Below are 18,756 nucleotides of genomic sequence, written 5' to 3'. Positions count from 1 at the left end.
CCACAGGAGGGAGGCGGGGGCTCTGCAACCCCGGGCACTCCCGGAGCATCTCTCCCGAGCCCGCCCCCTAAGGGCCAGAGTCTAGGAGGGGCGGAAAAGGGCCCAGTAGTTTATTCCTCACCTAGTTAGGCCCAGAGAGACAGAGATGGATCCTGAAAGCAATTGCAACAGAGAAATACTCCTTAGGTAAAACGTGTCTCATCTCTACCAACCATTTCCGTTCATCGTCCTGGGATGTTAGAAGAGGGGATTAAGAGGGGCTGCACAGGCCTCAGAGTCAGGACCTGGCTGCAAGGTTGCCTGAGGGGGAAAGAAAGGAGCTCCCTTTCCTCATGCAAAAACCCAGGTGCTATGTCTAGTCAGGGAGCTTTGGGAGATGCCTGGACTAGTTGGAGGAATAGTTGGCAGAGGTTCAGAGCCCAGAGGCGGGCTGTACGCCCTGTCTTGGAGCCCTCCCATTTGACTTGTCTGGGCCCAGAGGCTGGAGGTTGCCACATAATACCTATCCTCTTGAAAGCAGTGGGAAACTGTGATCACTAGAGGCCTTGGCTCAGAAAGGAGCTGCCTGGAGGTTCTTGGGGGTGGGAGGCAGGGCTAGGAATTGACCAGGGTTTTGCCAGCTGCTGTGAGTAGTCACACTCTGACCTTGCCTAGGGTTGAGTGTGGATTCTTCCTCAGGTTCAGACATAAGCTGTTGTGCAAGTCAGCGAGTATGGAGTAAACGAGGCAACGCTGCCCCCGAACCCGCATTCTGGACTCAAAATTCCCAAGCACCCCTTACTGCAGAGAAAGGGCCCTAGTCACCCAGTCTCCTCCTCCTTCACTGTCCTGCCAAGAGAAGACCCTCTCCGTCCCTCCAGACCTGTGGGGTCCCTGTGGACGCCTGAGACACACGTTCATGACTGCCCCACCGGAGCTGCCTCTCCCTCCCTCCCTCCCCCTTTTTCCCTTCTGCTGCTTTTCCCCGTGCCCCAGTGTAGCTGCTGACAGACACACCTGAGAGCAGCTGGCCTGCAGTCACTTCAGAGGCCAGGGAGCGGCTGGTCTGGCTCTAGGAAGGAGCTGCCCCCAGGGCCCTGGATCAGGACGCCCCTTGTCAGTCCCGTGGCTCAGGTGACGCGCCCTGGAAACAGTGAGGTCATGTTGCTGTCATCATCCCTGCTCGTGTTCTTGCCAGTGTGGCCTGCGGGTCCCTTTTCTTTCGCGGAGCCTGCTGGGTCTTGTCTCACCGCTGCTGAGCTCATCCAGAGTTCCGCTTTCTTCCTTCCTTATCGGGCCCTTTTGGCGCAAGCCTGCTGGTTGTGCCTGGCGGGGAGACCAAGCTCGGGGCAGCCCCTCGTGGGCCTTACCTGTGTGGGGCCTGTAACATGGCCGTGGCAGCCTCCAGCCGGCGCCATGTGAGTGCCCGGTTTCCCGACAGGCCCGCCTCTGTCCCCGCTGCTGCTTGGCTCAGGCTCGACAGGTGGTATGCATGGGCGCAGTTGCTCGCCCCACACGTCTCCTGTGAGGGTGGTCGCGTATCCTGCTCACCTCAGTCTCTGCGTGTGCAGCTGTCTCTCCAGCCATCTCTGACACTTACTCTCTTGGGGCCAGTGGAGCCTGCCTGCGCTCTCGTGCCAACCCACGACTCACACAGCACACTCAAAAGTGGCTTCCTCCCTTCCCTCCCTTTTAGGGTTTGGTCTTTCTTATTTATCCAAAGGGCTTAATTTAGGAGACTTTTACCCCAAGGGGCAAAAGGCTCTTTGGTAGCAGGATGGATGGTGGCCCAGGTACATTTTCCAGGCCCTGGGTTCTCCAGATTCCATGGCTTCTCTTGGATGGAGGCAATCTTGCTCTGTCTAAAAGACTGGGGACCTCACACCCAGCCCTCAGCTGGGCACCCTTGGCAGGAAACAGGAGACCCGTTCTCACCCTGACTTCAAGCTGTCTTCAGTATCAGCTCCTTTCCAGAGAGTGAGGGGTGGCCTTTGAGAAGACTCCTCTTGGCCTTCCCACCACAGTAAAGGGGAAGGAAGCTGACCCCGGTGGAGCTCTTGAAAATAGCCCTTGTAAAGGAAGAGCAGGGCTCACAAATTCACTTCACTCCCCACTCCCAAAGGCTCTTCTTCCCTGAGGACTCCACTGTCCCCTCAGCAGTCTCTGGCCCCTGCTCCTCTCTCCGGTGTCATTGGGTCCTCAGCCCAGGGTAAGCTGCAGTAAGGCAGGACAGGACGGGCAGCCGGAGGTCAGCAAGCTCTGAGCAGAAAAGAGCCAGCCAGCTCCCAACCTGTCTCTTGTCCAGGCCCTTTGTGATTTCAGTCTTGGTAGAACTTGTATTTGGAGTTTTGTGCTTCAAAGTTTTTGTTTTTGTTTGTTTGATTTTTGTTTTGAGGGGGTGGGGGGGGATACAGAGCAGCTGATCAATTTGTATTTATTTATTTTAACATTTTACTAAATAAAGCCAAATAAAGTCTCTCAGACTCATGGTGTTGGGTTTGGGGCAGGGGAGGGTGGACAGGACACACTCCAGTCCCGGCAGCCTCCATGCCAGATTCAGCACCTCCCCAGGCTCACTTCCTCATGCCCCAAACCAAGAGGAACATGAAAAGGAACTGTTAAAACTTTACTTGTGAAAAAGGGGTGTCACAGGTGAGGATGCAGGAACCAGCCCCAAACCAGCTGGGGCAGAGGATCACTAGACCCCCAGCCATAGGATAGCAGCGAAGGGAGGCGCCGCCCCAGCCCTTCCCACAGAGACCATAAATAATTTAAATAGCAGGGAGGGTGGGGCGGCAGCAAGGTTGCTTGTGTGTCTGCAGGGAGTGTGCTGGCTAGGGAGTTGGGGGGGGGGGGGGGCGGGCAGGTGTGAGGTCAGGTGGGGCCTCGGGGCTGCTGCAGGGCGGTGAGGTATTTGAGGGCAGCAGCCCCGTAGCGGCGGGACAGATCCTGGTGGAACTCGTCCTTGAGGGCCTGGAGGCAGTCACGATAGGTGGGGCTGGAGCGGAAGCGGGAGATGTCCAGGCTTGGGGCGTGCGGCAGGTGGATGACGAAGGCCTCCGGCAGCACCAACAGCTCGTATTCCTGGGGGGTGGGGCATGCGGACAGTCGCTGCCTGGGCTGGGGGGAGATGGCAGCTCTGGGGAATGGGGAGCAGATTTATTCGATAGCCGCTAAGAGCCAAAGTCAGGGCCAAAGGCAGACGGCTTTAGTTCTGCAGAGGGGTGGAATGCCCGATAGTGCCGCCTAACGGTGCAGCGTGCCCCACTGCGGTATAATGAGCTCCCTGAGCCTGGAGGTATTCAAATCAAGGCTGGAGACAACGAGGTGACCCTTACCTGTGCATCCAGCTCCACGACGTGGGCCACCTTGTTCCAGCCGAAGCCCGCAAAGCGGGGGTCGTAGCGGGGGCAGTCACGTGGCACCACCACATAGGGCTCGTAGTCGGCTGCCCACTGCACGTGGTATGGGGCCTGAGCCTCTCGCCAGCGGGCGTAGTCTGTGGGCGCGTGACCCCGGGGCCACTCATGGTACCTGTGGGGCAGGATAGGGTGGGGAGCCAGGCTGAGGCTAGGAGCTCGTGGCTGGAGGGGGTCAGTGTGGGGAACCCCAGGGCAGGGCAGTGACCTCTCCTACCTGAAGGTGTGGAGAGACCCAGCGTCCAGCAAGGCCAGCAGCTCGGCCTTGGAACTGGGGAAGCTGAAGCGGTAGTGCAGGGTCTCAAATGCGGGCACCACCAGCGCTGCCTTCCGCCCGCTGCCCAGCTCCAGCTGCTTGATGGAGGCCCTGAGGATGGGGCACCCATGAACAGGAGAGAGCTAGGAAGGCTCTGCCTCCAGCGCTGGGCCCAGTGGTTCTCTTACTTTTATTAGATGTAGGACCTGACTTCAAGGGCCAGCTCACCCTGAAGCCCACTGGACACACGTGGAGCTGCTGTGGGAGCAGGTCCCAGACTGTCACTCTCCTAGGCATCCCAGAGAAACGACACGGCCCCCACTTTACAGAGGACACTGCAGCCCAGAGGGAGCAGGGACACACTCGCCAGGCTCCTGTGGGTCTTCCCCCGCCCCATCCACACCCATTCACATGTCGTTCCTCTCCCTCCTCCGCCCACCTGAGGTAGTCGTAGAGGGAGTAGGCAGGCAGGAAGTCAATGTCACTGAGGAAGACGTAAGGTGTGAGGGCCTGGGCCAAGGCCACGTTGCGAAGCTGGTTGATGGGGTAGAGGGGACCTTCACGGTACACCACGTGGTAGGCCACATCCTGCCGGGCGGAGAGCACCACCGAGGTCTCCACGAAACGCAGAAACTGCTGGGCCTCTGCGTCTGTCAGGTACAAGGCCAGGCTCATGGGGCCTGGCCAGTGCCTGCACAGGGCTTCCAGCATCTGCACCCTGGGGTGAGGGGAGTGGTCAGCCCAGGGAGGGCTGGGATGCCTCCCGCGTTAGCTGCCACAGACACCCCCTCAAGTGACTTGCTGAGCACCTTCCAGGCTCTTGTTGACATGCTCTTATTTAATCTTCACGACTACCCCACAAGGTGGGTACTTTCTCATTTGACAGATGAGAAAACTGAGGGCCAGAGATATTAAGCCTTGCCCATGGTCCCACAGCTACGGAGGGGCAGTTCCAGACATCTGAATGATTCCCAAAGCCCAAGCTCCTTCCACCATCTCCGGTGTCTCCAACTCCTGGAACTCCTCAAGCATCAGGCAGTAAGAGCTCTTCCTTCCACCAAGTGGAACCCTCCTCTCGAAACCCCCAGTCCCAGACCACACCGTGCTCCCTGGGGCTGCCCTCGGCACCCTCACCGGTCCATGGAGAGCTGGGCCACCAGGGTGACATCGTGGGGCTGGGGGGGCGGTGGCTTGTGGGGCAGGAAGGTGATGTGCACACGGTGCACAGTGAGCTGCTGCCGCCGGAACTCAAAGCATGCGTCCTCCTCGTCCAGTTGCGCCAGGGCCCGCTGCAACTGAGGGGATGGGGGAGAGGAGGACGGGCTGGGTGGGGCAGGCAGACAAGCCCCAGACAAGGCCGGGTCCCACCAGAGCAGAGGGGTAGAGCCTCCCCGAGGGAAGGGACGGCGGCTCCCTCTCACATGCTCGGCCCCAGGAGGGGGCGGGCGGGGGCACCCAAAGAGCTCTCTCCGCAGCAGGTTCCCATCGTACTCCAGGAAGGTCAGGTAGAGGTTGCGGAAGGATTCCACATGCTTGTTCTTCACGCGAAGCTTCTTTGGTGAGTTCCAGTGGATCACCTGGGACCAGGGAGGGCATCAGCGGGGGGATGGGAGCAGGGAACAGGAGTCCCCATCCTGGGCCCATCACCACCACTCGGTCCCCCTACCCCATTCACCTTGAGGTCGGATGCCTCTGAGTAGCAGCGCTCAGCCAGCGTGTGGTCTGACAGTTGCACGTTCCAGACGCAGGGCAGGGGCTGCACCAGCCACGGGTGCTCCTTGATTATGGCATTGAAGATGTCCTGGGCAGAGACAGCCATCACATCCCGGCCCAGAGCCTGCCCCACCCCCCTCAAAAGCTCCCCCAGACCTGGTCAGCCAGTGAGGTGGCAGGCAGGATGAGAAGCTCCCGCGTGGCTGTCAGCTTCCACATCTGCTCCCAGCCAGCCTGCCGGAGCCGGTCCAGCCGCAGGAGGATCACGCCTGCTCATGGGGAGAGGTCGTCATGCCCACCTGGGACGACCAGCTTCTGGGGCCAGGGCTCAAGAAAGTGTCTTTTGAATGCTTATTTTGTGACGTGTTGGTGTTTTCTCACTGTTCAGACGTGAGCACGTACTAGCTCTATCAGCGACTCATCCTCTCGGGGGTGAAGGGGAGGCAAAGCACAGCTTACAGAGCACCTCCACAACCATCTTCTCAAATCTGGTGATCCCAGGGCTGCTAAAGTCACCGCCATTTAATGCATGAGAAAACTGAGGCTCAGAGGAACCAAGTGATTTGGCCATAGTCATTCAGCATGTACAGACAAGGTTGGAACTGTGATTTCTGGCTCTTCTCCCAGTGTTCCTTCTACAGAACCGTTCTTCCTGGGGGGTCTTCCAAGCATTCTGTGCCCTAGCCAGCCCCTGGGGCCCAAGGACCAGTGGCCACCCCTCCTGCCTCCCCCGCCCCCCCCAACTGTCCCCACCTGTGTTAAATCCCCGGCCCAAGGCAGGCCAGGGCCTGTGGTTCCTCCAGAGGTTGCCGAGGTACCAGTCGCTCTGGTTCTCCACGAGACCAATCACTTGTTTGTCTGGGAGGGGAGGGCACGAGGGAGCTGCCTGAGGCTGCCACTGGACCTCGGCTCAGGGCTAGGCCACAGGGAGGCCTGCATGGGCCAGGGAAAGGGGCTGACTGGGGTGGGGTCCCAGGCCTCTCACCAGAAAAGTGAGCAAAGAGTGCCCAGAGCTCTGCAATGTTGGAGGCAAAGGTGACATCTGTGTCCAGGACAATGACACGGGCCAGGTCAGGGGGCAGGGCGCTGGGCAGCACTAGCTTCATTAGCCCATAGAGGCCAGAGTAGTGCTTGTTGGGTATCCAGGAGACCTGGGGCTGTGGGTGGAAGGACAGGGCATGAGCCTGCAAGAGAAGGGCCTACGAGTGCCAGAACATAACTGAGGTGACACAGGGGGAAGAAGGGGTGGGCCCCAGGAGGGTGAGGGATTTGAGCTTCAGTAGATGTGATGGGACTGGAGGTCCCAGGCAGCTCTAACCTGTTCTCCCCGTGATCCCCCACAACCCTGGGAGGAAGGAGGGGGCTGGGTATGGCTGGGGATGGGTGCAGAAGGGTCAGGGCTCCTGCCTTGAGCTCATCAGCGTTGTAGAAGCTGATCCGGACAGCAGGCACCATCCATGTGTGAAATAGCGTCTCCAGGATGTTCCTGGCCACGGCGTCAGTCACCAAGTGGAGGTGCAGTGGATTTTTCCTTCAGGAAGGACAAGGGAGGAAAGCTGAAGGCCCCAGAAGGAACTACACGGGAGAAGCCCTACCCTTCGAGGGTCTCAGAAGTGGCAGCACCAACTTCTGCCAAGAGCTTTTCTGTACCCAGCTCCGGATATATTCCTACACCCACCTTCAAGGGAGGAGAGGGACACTCCTGGCTGTACCTGTAGAAGAGCATGGACTTCACCAGGGTGATGACGTCTCTGCTGGAGTTATGACCCGCACACACGATAGCCACCTGCAAGAGCTGGGGAGGGGACACCAGGTTGGCAGCAGCCTCCTCCTCCCCTCGACGGTAAGGACCCATGGTTGGGCTCACCTGGCCCAGGGCAGTGTAGCCCCACCCGGCATCAGAGCTAGGCAGGAGTGTCGAGGGGGACTCCGCAGGGTGGGAGTACACCCCCTCATTTCACAAATGGGGAAGCCAGGCCAGGAGAAGGGGAGGTGCGAACTCCAGGCGCCCCCAGCTGGCCGGTCAGTGCCAGAACCCACACCAGGTGTCGGGATTCCCACAGGTGTCCAGGTCCCTGGGCTGGGGGCGCGGCGCCCCTGAGATTCCCACCGCCAGGGGCCGTGCGCACCTACCTACCTCGCACTTGGGCGGCCGCGGCCGCGGCAGGATGCAATCCGAGCCGTTGTGGCCCCCGGGGTCTGCCGGCGGGTCTCCGTCGAAGGCAGCAGCCCCCCGCGGCCGCGGCCGCTCGTCTGGAAGTACACGTGGCGTTAGCGACCTGGGTAAGGATCCCGGGTCACCCCCGCCCCCACTCGCCTCCCGCTCGCAGCTCTCACAGTCCAGGTCCCCACGGAACAGGAAGAAACCGATCAGAAGCAGCAGCAACAGCAGTGCTGCGGCCCCCAGCGCCCGGGGGCGCCCTCGGGGCAGCATGGCTGTGGGCAGGGGGTGCTCACGGCGGGGCGCGACCCCGGGCTGTGGGCTCCATCGCGGGCCCTGTGGACCAAGGAGGGAGAGAGGAGAGTCAGCCTTGGGCGGTGGGGCCCGACGGCCACCCGATCTTCTCTCCCGCGCTGAGTCGCCACCTCACCTGCTCCAGCGTCTTGGGGATCCCGACCTTACTCTCTCAGAAGACGGTTGGGGTGCAGGCAAAGCGGAGATGAAGGAGCAGGCCAGCCCGGTCGGAGCGGGAGCCAGCCCCGCCCCCAACCTGGGTTCAGGTTTCATCTCCGCTTGGCTGAATCCGAAGGGGCGGGGAGACCCCTCCCCGGGGTGGGGGGGAGAGGGAGGCCCCGCCCCGCCCCTGCCCGGGCTTACGAGGACCCCTACAGTGGGGGGACGAAACCCGGGAACCCTCAGGATGGCTGGAGGGCTTGGGGGCAGCCACCCAAGAAGGACCAGTCCCAACTACCTGCTCTGAGCCCATCCCCCTCTTCCCTGCCCCATCTCCTCCCCCGAACCTTCCCTTGCGGGAGGGGCTGTATCCCCAGACCCGGGATCAAAGGAGTAGCCGGAGTTAAGAGGGAGGGGGCGGGCTGGAAGGCCGGGCCTCACGGGTCCGGACACCTGCTCAGGGGGCGGGAGGCGGGGCCGGCCGAGACTCGCCCAGGAGAGCAGTGGAGCACTTGGAGTCCCCGCTTTCCTCCCCGTCTGCTCCACCCCCACTCAGTCCAGGTGTCCTGGCAGCATAAAGCGGCCTTGTGAAGGTCGCCTCCTGCCCAAGAGTTGGCGAGGGGCCTCACTGACTCAGGCGGCCTGGGCTTCCCGGGCAGGGCCGGGGATCCCCAACCCTTCACTAGACCGTCGTGAATGTGCCTAGCGCCCGGCCTGCATCTCTTCCTTTCCCCCCCCACCCCACCCCCGACCTTCTGCCCTGGAGAGGTTAGGGGACGTTCTGGGCTGCGAACAAACAACCACGGTTGACTGAGCGTGTATGCTTCTGTGCCAGGACCTATGCTGAGGTTCCACAGCCTCATTGCAGTTAACCCTCACATCAGTCCTGTGACACAGGCATGATTCTCCCCGCAGAGCTGAAGTGACCTGTTAGAACACCCTCTGGCCCCTCCTGCGGCTCTACCCTTCAGACAGAGTTCCAGAGCTGCTCCTCCATGAGGGTCTCCTGCCCTAGAATCCTGCCTGGCTTCTGTCAGATTCTCACAAGGTAGGCCTCTCTTTTCACATCCCTTGATTTATATTGTTTTCCTAGCACTCCTTACAAGTTGACCTTATTGACTTGTTTATAGCCTATGTCTCCCCTAGAAGGTAGCTGCTCCCTGGACTGGGACCCCAGCACCCAACCAGGGCCTGTAAGTATGTGCTGAACATGGATGGGACTCACTGGACCTCACTGTGACCTGGAAAGGGTTTCAGGCTGTATCCTTCAGCCCAGCTTCCAGCTATAAAAAGTGAGGGTCTGAGAGGCCCCAGCCGCAAAAGAAGTTGTGGCAGAGCAGCCCAGCCTGAGACTCCCTCCCCGCAAGCCTCCTGCTCTGAGGCCAGGATGCCTTTCTCTGGGAAATGGGGAGTCTGCAAGGAAGGTCTGGCTTTGGGCCTTTGGAGGCCAGGGGCAGTGGTTACCATGGAGACTGATGTGGCTCCTCAAACATGTAGGAACTGAGAGGACATGAGGGGATGTAGCGTCCACCCATGCGTCTGGAGCTTTGAGCCTCCAGTCCCCTAATCCTCATCTCTAGCCTGGAGATGGGGTGGGTGTGGGTGAATCCCTCCCCAAGCCCCTCAACAGAGACTGGGGGGGTTAGATGTAAGAGAGCAGATAGGGTACAGGGGAGGGCCTGACCAGGGAGTTTGTGGAGGGAGCTGGGTCTGCAGAGTGACGGTAGTCATTCACAGTGCTGGCCCCACCCCTTGCTCAACCTTACCACTCAGGGGACATTGAGGTGCTGAGATGCTTGCTGGGCCTCTGAGAAATTCTTCTGGGGTGTGGAGGGGGAAAGCAAGATAGGCATGGGCATATGAAAGGGTGCTGGTCTTCTAGGCCCGAGACCCAGCTCTGCCCAGGACTTTGCTGTGTGACCTTAGACTAGTCAGGCCCCCTCTCTGAGCCTCAATGTCCACATCTGAGCTAGACCTGTCGGACTGGTCTAGCTCTCTTCCCCTGTGGTTCAGGGCAGAGTGAAGGAGGCAGGATCAGGTCCAACCTGCCCAAAGGCCCTTCAAAGCCCAGCCAGGTGACCAAATCCAGGCAGGGGCCCAGTAGGGCGGGGTTGCCCTGGGAACCTCCTGCACACACGGCCACTCTTTGTCTCTGAGACCTAATCAGGCACAGGATCTGAAGAGGAAATTCAGGCAGCCCTGCTGCTACCAGCCTGAGGGAGGGAAGAGAAAGAGGCTCCAGCCCCAGTGTCCCTTATATTCTGTTCAAGGGTGTGTGTGGGGGGGGGGCGGTGTGCTGCTCCTCTGTCTTCCGTGCCTCTCTCCTCCCCAGAAGCACAGAACCAACAGCCCTGGGAGTGCCAAAGAAACCGTTCCCTTCCTCATTCTCTCCGCAGCCTCAGACGGAGGGGCTAGAGGAGTACCACTGATGAGGTTTGGGGAACAAGTTCATTAAGATGATGAGATGTAGGGAGGAAGGGAGAAAGAGCCCCACGCTAAATGCCCTGAGCACTGGTCTTAATCCCAGTTGCTAACTTGACTCATGACCAAGTGGCCTCAACAGTCGCTGCTCTTGCTGAGCTGTGGACAGTAGGAGACAGGGCCCTATCACAGGAGACTCTCACTGTGGTCTGTTTGGCCAGTGCCATGCTGTGTGTGACCTCCTGAGACAAGTCCTTTCCCCTCCTTGGGCCTCTTATTCCCCATCTGTGAAAAGTAGCTCACACCAACCTAGACAGGTTGCTAGGAGGAGTCAAGTGTGAGTGAACCTGGCACCCAGGAAGTGGTGAAAAATGGTGTAGATGATGCCCATGGCCGCCACCTCTGTTCTCCAGGACCTTTGCCTCTCCTTAGGCTCTGAGTTTTCATTCCTTGGCATGGGTGGGGAGGGCAGTTACGATTCGATTCCCCACCTGATATAGAAGAAAACTAAGCTGGGGAAGAGGCTTGCAGGAGGGAATGCAAGGATGACCTGTGGTTTCTTGGTGGCTGTGTTAAAATGCCTAGATTCTGTGGTCAGACTAGACCAGGATTCCAGTCTTGACTGGGCGTTCTTAAGCGGATCCTCTCCTCTTGTGGAGATAGTATCTGGTGGAGCGGATTAGGTAAAACAATGTAGTACAGTACTATTCTCAGAGTACCAGAACGGCGCAGCCCCGCTGCCCCAGCTATGCCCCGCCCCTTTGCCCACAGCCAATCGGCGGCTGCCTCTCCAGAGCGTCCGTTCCCTCTACCTCTGCGCGCTCCTCTCCCGCCGCCGCCCCTTTCGGGGAGGCTGTCCCGTTTTGGAAGAGATTCCCTGGAGAAGCCTCTATTTCTTGGGGAGAAACTGAGAGCCGGAAGGTGCACCCGAGTGCCGAAAAGCGCTTTGAGGTTGATCCCGAGTTCGAGGACCAAGTCTGCCCTCTAACCATTTTACAGATGGGGAAACCTGAGGCCCAAGGAAGGGAAAGTCCTGATTAAGGTCACCCTGAGCCGAGAGCAGAAGCCCGGGCCAGGGTTTTCTCTGTGAAGATGGGTCTGCGGGTGGGCGCTTTTGGAGGGGGGCACAGTCCATGTGGGTGCTGGGGCCAAAGCCGAGGCACTAACGGTGCTGGCTAGGGGATCGTGAGTGCGTGAGAGGCTGGACTCCTCGCTGCCTCAGTTTCCCCAGCACTACCTCTGGTGGGGGTCGGGAGACAAGGCAACTTGCCAAACGCGCGCCTGCACACAGTCCGACTGTCCTTAGGCTGTCCCCGCACCTCCCCAAGTCTGACGGAGGCTCCTTTCTGCGCGCTACCTCGCAGCTCTTGAAAATCCAGTCCTCCCGTTCGAGCCTGTCGGCGTTCTATTGGAAAGACCTTAGGCTTTTGGTCTCCACTCTAGAATGAACTGTTCAGACTGCCGCGGGAAGCGTTCCTGGAGCTATAACTGCGCAGGCGCAAGGACAGCCAACCCGGAAGGCGGAAGAGCCGGTTTGGAAAGTTGGGGTCGGGGGCGCAGAGTGTGTTAACCAATGACCTGAAGGAGTAGGGAGGGCGAGATTAGGCCCGGAGTTGGTTAACGCTACCCTGGTGGGGGGTGATTTACGAAATGGGGTGAAGAGTGGTTCAATGGCCCTTCAAGTCACCATTCTTCTGGCCCGCGGAAGTTAAGCAACGCAGAGGCGGGCCTAAGACCGGAAGCGGGAAGGAGTGCGCAGGAAGCAGGGCGCCGTAGCCAGTCGCGCTGTAGGTCCGTGGGTCTATCGGTCCCGAGGGCAGGATGGAGAAGCTGCGGCTTCTGGGCCTCCTCTACCAGGAGTACGTGACTCGTCACCCGGCTGCCACGGCCCAGCTGGAGACGGCAGTGCGGGGCCTCAGTTACCTGCTGGCAGGTGCCACCCTGACCATTGACCAATCCCTTCGGGACTCTGACCCCACTGGCCCCCTTCCCTGCGGAGTCAGGGTAGTGATAGCTCTGTTTGAGAAGTTCCTTCCAGGTTCCCGTAGGGCGTAGGGCGGGAACGTCCAGGGACCCGAAGCCGCGTGGTGAGGCAAACTCTCATCGACGCCTCCTTCTGTGCTTTCTCCCCAGGTCGTTTCGCAGATTCGCACGAGCTGTCAGAGCTGGGTGAGCCGGGCTTTGGGGAGAGTGGGGGGCGGTAGGGTGGGGGAGGGCTTCCCAGAGAGGTGACCACCCCGTTTCAGATTTCCCGTTAGCTCATCCTGTTCAGTGACTGAATCAGACAAGGGTATAGCGTCCACTATCCTAGGTCCTCCATGTATGTCTCCATAGTTGAGAGACGTGTCTGGCGACCTTGACTGGTCAGGAGGCTGAGCGAAACACCCTTTCTGCTTTTGCTCACTTAATCCTCTCTACAGTCATGTGAGGTGGGTACTGCTGTGGTCCTCATTGTCCAGTTAAGGGGACAGAAGTTTAAATGAGGTTAAGGAACAGCCACTGAAGGTCCCAGAACCAGGATTCAAACCCAGATCTCCCAGATTCCAGACTCCGCAGACTGTAACTGCCTCAGTGGTGTTCACCCAGTGAGTACAGGAGGTACAGGTCCTGAAAGGGTGAGCTAGCTTTTGAAAGGTAGAGATGGAACAAACTTTCAGGGACAGGCTGCAGAGAGAGAGCAAAGGCCAGGAAGTGAGACTGCACATCTGTGTCTGTTTGGAGCATGATGGGCACTTCTGGGCAGCTGGATGACCAGTGCTATCCAGCAGGGCAGTAGCTGTTTTGTCATAGAGATCAAACCATCCTTTCTTGCTCCAGCCGCCCACCTGAGAGATCATTTTGGGGAGTGTGGAGTTCTGAGGAAGTGGGTGTGGAGACATGTTGGTTTCCACAGTGTGTGGGTGGCTGAGCACAGCAGGTGACAGGTGATCCCTGCCGCGCTAGGGAGAAGGTGAGGGGGTAGAGGCTACAGAGCCAGCCTCTCAAGGCCACACTCTACCTCTCAGTGTACTCTGCCTCTAACCTGCTTGTGCTGCTCAACGACGGGATCCTACGGAAGGAGCTTCGAAGAAAGTTACCTGTGGTAAGAATTGGGCCAGGCCCTGAGGGTGGGAAGCATGGGGCTCGGGAACAAACTAGTAACCACCAGCCCCTGTGGGTAGCTCATGTTATGATCTCATAGAGTTACAAGATGAGGCTGCATCCGTCTGAGCCTCAAGCCGTCGCATTTGGTGAAGTGTTCAGGTGCCCTTATCAGGTGAAGAGACTGGGTGTCGGAGGGTAGGATAGCCTTTCCCAGCAGGAGGACTCAGGCTTACACACTTAGTCTTGGAAGGAGGAAAATGCACATCTCTCGTCAGAGGTGTCCTCTAGGGGGAGGGGCTGAAACTAGGGGGTGCCCCCTGACCTCTTGGCCTGGGGTTCTTGCAGTCCCTGTCCCAGCAAAAGCTGCTGACATGGCTGAGCGTGCTGGAGTGCGTGGAGGTGTTCATGGAGATGGGGGCTGCCAAGGTGTGGGGCGAAGTGGGACGTTGGCTCGTCGTTGCCCTCATCCAGCTGGCCAAGTACGTTGGGAATGTGGGGGGCCAGCCCTGGGTGGGGTACCTGAGGCCAGCTGTACAGGTGGTGTTCAGCAGAGCAATCCTGACCCGCTGCTGGCTAGCCACCTCCCCACGCCAGCCTCGCCGTACTCCCAACCCAGGGCTGTACTGCGGATGTTCCTGCTGATCTGGTTCAAGGCTGGTCTCCAGACCTCACCCCCCATCGTTCCGCTGGACAGGGAGACCCAGGCACAGTCCCAGGGTAAGCTGCTTCCCTGCTCTGGAGTGAAACGGGGCATGGGACTGATCTGTAGATTAGAGCTGACCAACATGAATATGGCATTGTCATTTGTGGAGCACATCCGTCCTCGTCAACTCATTTTGTTTTCATCACCCTGTATTTTAGAGAAGAAAAAGAATGATGAGGTCAGAGGCAGGATTAGATCTTAAACTCAGGACTTTTGACGTCAGAATCCTCATTCTTTTTTGTGGGCTGCAAGAAGAGGGCACAGAGCATCAGTGGGAGGCAGGGGTCTTGCCAGTCTTGTCTCTGGGCCTGGTTCTGTATCAAGAGCGCAGCTTTATGAGGCGGGGTACCCAGCAGATCTGTCCCTTCAAGGCTTTGGGCCCATCAGCTGTTGGCCTCTGGGCCTTACTCTCCTGACCTTGGGTGGGGGCAGTTCTTTCTCTTCCCTTCTCTTCATGGTCATGTTGAAAGCAAAGCACTGAGAAGATACAGCCCTTCGTTTTTTTTGTTTTATGTGTGGCCGTGCAGCGCGGCATGCGGAATCTTAGTTCCCTGACCAGGGATTGGACTCACGCCCCTGGCAGTGGAAGTGCAGGGTCTTAACCACTGGACTGCCAGGGAAGTGCCAATATGGCCACTTTGGTGCTGTGGTCCCCATAGACCAAGGGTCTTCCCTGCCTTGTTCCAGAGCCTGGGAAGCCTTGGTTCTTGGCTGGCTCGTCTGCCACAGGTGATTACCGGCCTTTCCTCAGGCTGGGGAGGGCTGCAGAATGCTCCCCACAGTGGACAGGTCCCAGCCACAGCTTCTGCTGTGGTGTCCTTGACTTAGCTTCTGCTCTAGTACAAGCGTATCCATTCTTCCCTTAGCCCACAGGCGTTCACTGCGCGCACATTCTTTGCAGGCTCTGCTGGAAACATGTCCCTCTGACAGTAAGACGTTGTATCTGTTCCTTCTAGATGGTGACCGCAGCCCGGGCAGCCGGGAGCAGTCATATGTGGGGAAGCGCTCAAAGCGAGTGGTGCGAACTCTCCAGGACAGTAAGTGTAGGATGTAGCCGGATGCGGCACCTCGGTGCTGAGGTCAGCATGGGCCTGAGGGCCTGGCTTTCGTCACTGCTCACCCTCCCCCTGCCCCGCCCCGGCTTGGGCCTGGCTGCTCATCTGCTGCCCTTGTTTGTGTTCTAGCTCCGTCCCTGCACTCAAGGCACTGGGGAGCCCCCCAGCAGCGGGAGGGACGGCAGCAGCACGAGGAGCTGAGCATCACCCCCACCCCGCTGGGACTGCAGGAGACCATCGCAGAGTCCTTGTACATTGCCCGGCCCCTGCTGCATTGTATCTTTGGCCTGGGGTGGGGCGGAATAGACGGGAGTGGGCAGGGCCGGGCCACGTGCTGGAGACATCCTTGACGCCTTGGCCGTCAGTGCTCAGCCTGGGCCTATGGGGTCAGCGGTCGTGGACACCCTGGCTCCTGTCTGGTGTCGTGGATGTGACCAGGTGAGCCTGGGCCTGCCTGGGGGCTCCATTCCCTCTGCCGGGCTTTGTGCTGCAGGCCTGGCCTCACCTGGGCAGGCTGGGGTCCCTGTTCCTCTTGCTGCTGGTCCTAACCTTGTCCGCTCCCCCCAGCCTGAGCCTCCTGAGTGAGAGGAAGGGCCTGACCCGGAGGGAGCGGCTGGAGCTGCGGCGCCGGACCATCTTGCTGCTCTACTACCTGCTGCGCTCCCCGTTCTACGACCGCTTCTCCGAGTAAGGATCCGGCCCCTAGAATGGCAGGGCCCACCCTCGGTGAAGCAGAGGGGAGGGAAGTGGGTCACGGTGCCCCACCCCTGTTCACGCCTTCCCTTCCCCCCTCCTTTCCTGATCTGGGCTCACTGAGCACCCACTACGTGCTGTTCCTGGTGCGGTCACTCCCTGATTCCTCGGGGCCGTCCGCCCTGGGTGCAGCTTAAGCTGTTGTTGGTAGGCAGCTCGCTGAGGGCAGGGCCACTGGGATCACGGGCGTGAACTTTCTGTCAGTACATCCTCGGCTCGCTTGCCCATCGTCCTTTCAAATAGTTGGAATTATCCCCACTTCTCACAGGAGACACTTGAGGTTCAAAGAGGTTGGGAAACTGAAACGGAACCACTAGCCAGTGGCAGAGCCAGATTCCACGTCCGTGTACTCTCCTGACCCGTCCCTGCCTTGCCCAGCCCTCACTCCATCCCCTGTGAGGGTCCAGAGCTCTCAGCCACAGCCAGACAGAGAGAGGCCTGCTGGGGCCGAGTCTCCCAAAGACCTCTCCTGAGGTCAGACCGAGATTTGACGAGGGGTCCCTGTACAGCGACTGGGGCTGTGAGACAGACTGGAGGCTCCCGGGACCCCCTCTGTCCAGGTCACGACAAGTATGCTGCTTAAAGTCTGGAGTGTTCAGTTGCAATCGTACTTAACGTTTTGTCCGTACAACCTCTGTTTACTTTCTGAGACAATAGAAAGTAAGCTTAGGTCATGTTTAATAACCACCTGAGTGAAAGTAACTGCCTGGCAGTTCCTATTTTCAGATAAGTTTATAAAGCTCATAAGGTGCTAAAGCCAAGTCCTATTCCATACTCTAGAGGAAACATTCTGGAGACTTATTTGGATCATATGACCTCCCCGCTACAGATTGCTTGCACTCTGCAGAGGAAACATTATAGCCCCAGTATCTCATTAAACTGAGGGGTTGGGAGATGGTAATGGCAGAGGTGGCTTCCCAGGCTGCAGACCTCCAGTTTGGCTCGGTCTCCTGCTGACCTTGCCAGTCCAGCACCCTTAGGGCAGTGGCCCGGACTGAGAAGGGTGGTCCAGAAACCCGTCAGAGAAATTTGTTTCCCCAGAGAACAGGGAGCAGGGTGCTGAGGGGCCTCTGGGGTGTAGGCTGGGAAGAGAGCATCTTCCTTCCCCTTTTTTTATTGTCACACAATATAGTGTCTAGAGCCCGGCTGCTTTCCAGTTGTGGGCTGAGGTGTGAGCTTTCCAGGCTTGTGGCTGGGGGATGGCAGGACCAGAGGTCTCGTCCTTCTGTCCTGGAGGATGTCCTTGATCCACAGAGTGACTTTCTGTCTTGGGAGATGCGCTGCCTTTAGTCAGGTAGTCAGTGGAGGTTTCTTAGCACCTGCGTTTGCAGGGACCCGTACCGCCTACTCAACCTGCTCCTTTCTTGCAGGGCCAAGATCCTCTTTTTGCTCCAGCTGCTGGCAGACCATGTCCCAGGCATTGGCCTGGTCACAAGTAAGCATGGGGCGGAGATGTGATGATTATTGAGTGTGTCGGATCTCACGTGTGGCCCATCACCCTGTTTTCTCTTTGTCTCCTTGTAATATGATTCTTGGCACAGTTGGGAGAGGGAGCCCGGGAGGTCAGGTTGGGTGGGTGACAGCTTCTCGAGTGGTAAGAGACTGGCTTCTGTGGGTGGAGACTGTATGGCAGGAATGAAGCCTGCTGGAGAAGCCTGTTTGGAGATCCCACCGCAGCAGAGAGGCACTGGGCTGGGGCCGTCAGCATGTACAACTGGACAGCCGTGTGGTTGCTCTGAGCCTGAAACTCCTTGTCTGTAAACGAGGACAGATATCGCTGCCAATGCTGGGGGAAGAGGTGGGAGAGTTGGGGGCTCCTGCCATGTGGATGGGAGCAGCTGTATTGGGGCAGCAGTGGCTCAGAAGGGCCCTGGGTAGAGCAGAGCCAGGTTGGAGTCTGGCCCTCAGCCCTGAATTTGTTCCTCTCTCTGTCATTGCAGGGCCACTCATGGATTACTTGCCTACCTGGCAGAAAATTTATTTCTACAGTTGGGGCTGACAGACATTCCACAATTGGGGTGTGGGGAAGGGCAGGGGGTGCCTCAACCCTTCAGTCCCCTGGTCCCCTCTGCCCTAATAAAACTGACTCTGGCAGTGTCCAAGCCTGTGACCTTTCCGTGCCCACCGCCCAGGGTGCCTGGCGCTCCCACCCTGGCCAGGCTCTGCACACAGCCCTGGTCACCACTAGAGCTCCCCTAATACCCTTTTGACTTTGCATCCTCCAGTGATGGAGACACAAGCCTGCACCTTGTCACTGAGCTGGGAAGCCACCGCTAGGACTGGGACCTGGGCTCCTCCAGCCACAGAAAGCTGGCGTTTCACCTCACCGAGCATGGGAACCTGCCTGCCACCGCAGCTGCGGGAGTGAACGCTGCTTCTCTCTCACCGGTCCCTATTGACGACAAACAAGGCTGAGCCTAGACAGTGGATGACAGCTGCCCCTGTGTCTTCTGGCCGGAGCCTCTGTCTGCCCCTCCCCCTGCCGGGGCCTGTTGCCTGCCAGCCGCTCCGTGGTGGAGCCCGGTGAAGGTGGGCCCGGCTCAGTGCAGAGCGGCACCTCAAGTCCTGAACTCCTGCTTGAGAGCAAAAGGCTGTTCTGCTGTGGGAAAGGAGCGTCAGGCACCAGCCAGCATTGGGGCTGACACCGGGGCGGTGGTAAGGTTGGCAGGGATGGGAGCCCGAGAGGCTCCGGGGAAAGCCGGGTGCAGGTTCACGTGGTATGAGCTGGGGCTCCCCCATGCTTTCCCTGGTGGCCGGGC

At 59.0% G+C, this 18,756-nt stretch overlaps 2 protein-coding genes across 3 annotated transcripts; one reads left to right on the top strand and one right to left on the bottom strand.

Annotated features, from left to right (window-relative positions):
- Positions 1–2,853: 2,853 nt before the first annotated feature.
- LARGE2 (LARGE xylosyl- and glucuronyltransferase 2) lies at positions 2,854–7,801 on the bottom strand. Its single transcript, XM_065882431.1, has 14 exons — positions 7,705–7,801; positions 7,505–7,620; positions 7,080–7,162; positions 6,775–6,898; positions 6,353–6,524; positions 6,121–6,225; positions 5,524–5,636; positions 5,330–5,455; positions 5,076–5,231; positions 4,789–4,949; positions 4,094–4,372; positions 3,616–3,765; positions 3,318–3,513; positions 2,854–3,063 (listed from the first exon to the last, which is right to left on the bottom strand). Exons 1-14 carry the CDS (start codon positions 7,799–7,801, stop codon positions 2,854–2,856), a joined length of 2,088 nt encoding a protein of 695 aa, XP_065738503.1.
- Positions 7,802–12,212: 4,411 nt separating this feature from the next.
- On the top strand, positions 12,213–18,096 carry PEX16 (peroxisomal biogenesis factor 16). Of its 2 annotated transcripts, none has more exons than XM_065881394.1 (11): positions 12,213–12,335; positions 12,536–12,571; positions 13,408–13,484; positions 13,832–13,965; positions 14,181–14,203; positions 15,146–15,226; positions 15,374–15,520; positions 15,610–15,682; positions 15,812–15,931; positions 17,368–17,432; positions 17,938–18,096. In XM_065881394.1, exons 1-11 carry the CDS (start codon positions 12,224–12,226, stop codon positions 17,994–17,996), a joined length of 927 nt encoding a protein of 308 aa, XP_065737466.1. In that variant the 5' UTR covers positions 12,213–12,223; the 3' UTR covers positions 17,997–18,096. The 2 variants fall into 2 exon arrangements, with proteins under 2 accessions (XP_065737466.1, XP_065737465.1); XM_065881393.1 differs by having other exon boundaries at positions 12,224–12,335; positions 14,103–14,203.
- The last annotated feature ends 660 nt before the right edge of the window (positions 18,097–18,756 follow it).

Source organism: Phocoena phocoena, chromosome 8 (genome assembly GCF_963924675.1).
Source record: "Phocoena phocoena chromosome 8, mPhoPho1.1, whole genome shotgun sequence".
Classification (NCBI taxonomy): domain Eukaryota; kingdom Metazoa; phylum Chordata; class Mammalia; order Artiodactyla; family Phocoenidae; genus Phocoena; species Phocoena phocoena.
This window is presented reverse-complemented; position numbering and strand designations above follow the sequence as displayed.